General features: G+C 42.2%; 1 protein-coding gene across 1 annotated transcript; it reads right to left on the bottom strand.

The window, feature by feature from the left end:
- Positions 1–1,273: 1,273 nt before the first annotated feature.
- On the bottom strand, positions 1,274–2,050 carry LOC137278911 (uncharacterized). The gene has a single exon (XM_067811411.1). The coding sequence runs from the start codon at positions 2,048–2,050 to the stop codon at positions 1,274–1,276; it is 777 nt and encodes a 258-aa protein (XP_067667512.1).
- Positions 2,051–2,764: the final 714 nt, after the last annotated feature.

The following is a 2,764-nucleotide window of genomic DNA, read 5'->3' as shown; positions in this document are numbered from 1 at the left end:
CTGACCCAGGAGTAAATTTACACATGAGCAATTTAGCACACCTGTGCATTTGCGTTCACATGACAGCATATGCACACCTGAGCAAATTTGCACACGTGAGCAAAACAGTGCATATGAACGAGGCATAATAATAAAAACAATTCTCTGAGTACCCCTTAATCCTCTAACATTGAGTGAAAGCAATTTAACTGACGCCATATAAATTGATGCCCTACAAACAAACAACAGAGATAAAAACAAAAGTTACTACGAAATCAGTGTGATATTAAGTGAAATAATGTGATGGTGTTTCACCAAATATGTGCAAACAATACCGAGAATTTAATTAATCTTTTCGCCTCCACCGACGGGTAAGAACACTTCAGATATTACGTAAACATCTCAGTAATAATTTTCTGAGAGTTTCCAAATAACAATTATATTATTTAGTACTTGAACGTCTCAATGATAATTATTATTTCTTTGAAAAATACCCAGAACTTTATACACAGAAATTGTTCAGATGCAATTTTGCATTTCCATGAATAACTGAAAAGGGAACATAAAACGGAATTGTTGGGAAAAGGTTCGGAGTTCGGAGAAAGTATTTCAAATATTATCCATTTCGAAGGATATGTATGGGTATGACAGTTATGTGACAACATAACGACAACGCTATTGACATTTGCCGAGTTGTGCAAATGGCCAAGACTGTGCTCTTGACTTAATAACAGCAGATAATAACCTACTCTCCTGGAGTATCCATATAGCATACCGAATGTTTATGTACCTTTCCTGATTCCATTATAAAAGATATTTGTATTGAATATTATATTTGCAACGGATGCATCTTCTCGGTGAGAAAGTTTCAAACACACCAGACAAAGTTGGGGTTCTTGAGAGGCATTTAAAAATCGGTATTCTAATACACGACAAAATGTTATGGATGTCAACTTCTTCTTTATTGTTTTCACAACGTTTCTGTGCTATTCCTTGCCCCTTCGTCAGGTGGATGCTAACTAACAGTTAAACAGGATATATATACTAGTAATGTACATGAAGCCAGAGAGGTAATTTAAGCATGTATATGTATTTAAAACAGCAGATGAAAAAGGGGATTAAAATATACAAAGGCTGGTATGGTGTTGTTACAATGGATTAGTCAGCAGAAGCCAATGTATGGTTAGGTGTACAATGGTGGGGGATGATAGACTAACAATTTACAAAAGCTAAGATACTAAGGGTGGGATGATGCTGTAACGGTGGATAGCAGATGATTGGTGAAGCCTCGTGTCTAATTGATTTCCCAGGCATTGGGTAGGTAAACCGCTTGGTCTCTGTTCATCTGTGGGGCTAATCTCTTGATGTTGATGGCTTCTGAGAGTTTGTGTCGTCGCCAATCATGGACGTTCGTCGCTATGATTGTAGTTGCTTGCCAGTCAATGTAGTGTGACGGATTGTTGACAATATGTTCAGAAAGGGCTGACTTTAGATCTGATTTTTCTACTGAGGTTCTGTGCTCTTTCAGCCTGATGTCTATGGGGCGAGATGTCTCTCCTACATAGCTACTGCCACAGTCACACATAAGCTTGTAAATGCAGTCCCTGGGCTTGTGAGTGGTCTTGGTTGGTGTACATCTGCCATTGGCCTTCAGAATGGTCTTGAGTGTTTTGTCAGACTTGAAGGTCACATCTATACCGGCAGTTTTCTTGAGCAGTCGGCTGATGTGGTGGCTAATATGACCTTGGAAGGGAATGTTACTTCTAATTGGGGATGGTTCAGGTTTTGGTTGGCGTTGTTCTTGCTGTTGCAGGGTTGATGACATGGTTCTGTCTACAAGTTGTTTTGGATAGCCGTTGAGGTTGATGAACGTAGTTCTTAGATGGTCTATTTCAGTTTGGAGATGGTCAGGATCACAGATAGATTTGGCTCGTCTGGTCAGGGTGGAGACAACTGCACGTTTGATCTGGAGGTGATGGTTAGAGAGATAGTGAATATACTGGTCGGTGTGGGTGGGTTTTCTGTAGACGGAGAAGGTAATGTTGTTGGGGGGAGTTGTATAAGGATACATCTATAAATGGTAGTTTCTGTTGGTCTTCTATTTCCATCGTGAACTGGATGCGCAGGTGCTGCTTGTTGAGATGGTCAAAGGACGATGGCAGGGTTATGGTCGGGATCAAGGATGGTGAAGGTGTCACCCACCTTTCTGTACCAGCAGAGTGGTTGGAAAGAGGATGTGGCCATTTGATACGTTATTACCTCGTCGCTTGATGTATCACGTGTCACTTCGAGCCAGGCTCAGAAGAGCTGCATCTTCACTCTGACTTGTCACCTGAGGCCACTCTGACGTCATCTGTTAGCTTGTGGTTTCCGTCCTGTCAATTGAGACCCTGATATTATTCGTTAGTTGGTGTTTCTTGACCTGTCATTTGAGGCCGCCTGACGCCATTTGTTAGTTGGTGTTTCCTGACTTGTCACTTGAGGCCACCCCGACGCCTTTCGTTAGTTGCTGTTTCCCGGCCTGTCACTTGAGGCCATCCCGACGCCTTTCGTTAGTTGCTGTTGCCCGGCCTGTCACTTGAGGCAATCCTGACGTCTTTCGTTAGTTGGTGTTTCCCGGCCTGTCACTTGAGGCCGCTCTGATGTTATTCCTTAGTTGGTGGAAATGAAGAAGAAACGTACATTACATCATTACAATACTGACTCAGTTCACTATTTGTTACATGGGAGGAGTGCAGAGAAAGGGACAGCCAGGTGTGCGAGAAAGGATGGAGACGGCACTGCA

The sequence above is a fragment of the Haliotis asinina genome, chromosome 3, assembly GCF_037392515.1.
Source record: "Haliotis asinina isolate JCU_RB_2024 chromosome 3, JCU_Hal_asi_v2, whole genome shotgun sequence".
Taxonomy (NCBI): Eukaryota; Metazoa; Mollusca; class Gastropoda; order Lepetellida; family Haliotidae; genus Haliotis; species Haliotis asinina.
The sequence above is the reverse complement of the archived record's forward strand: the minus strand, read 5'-3'. Positions and strand labels throughout refer to the sequence as shown.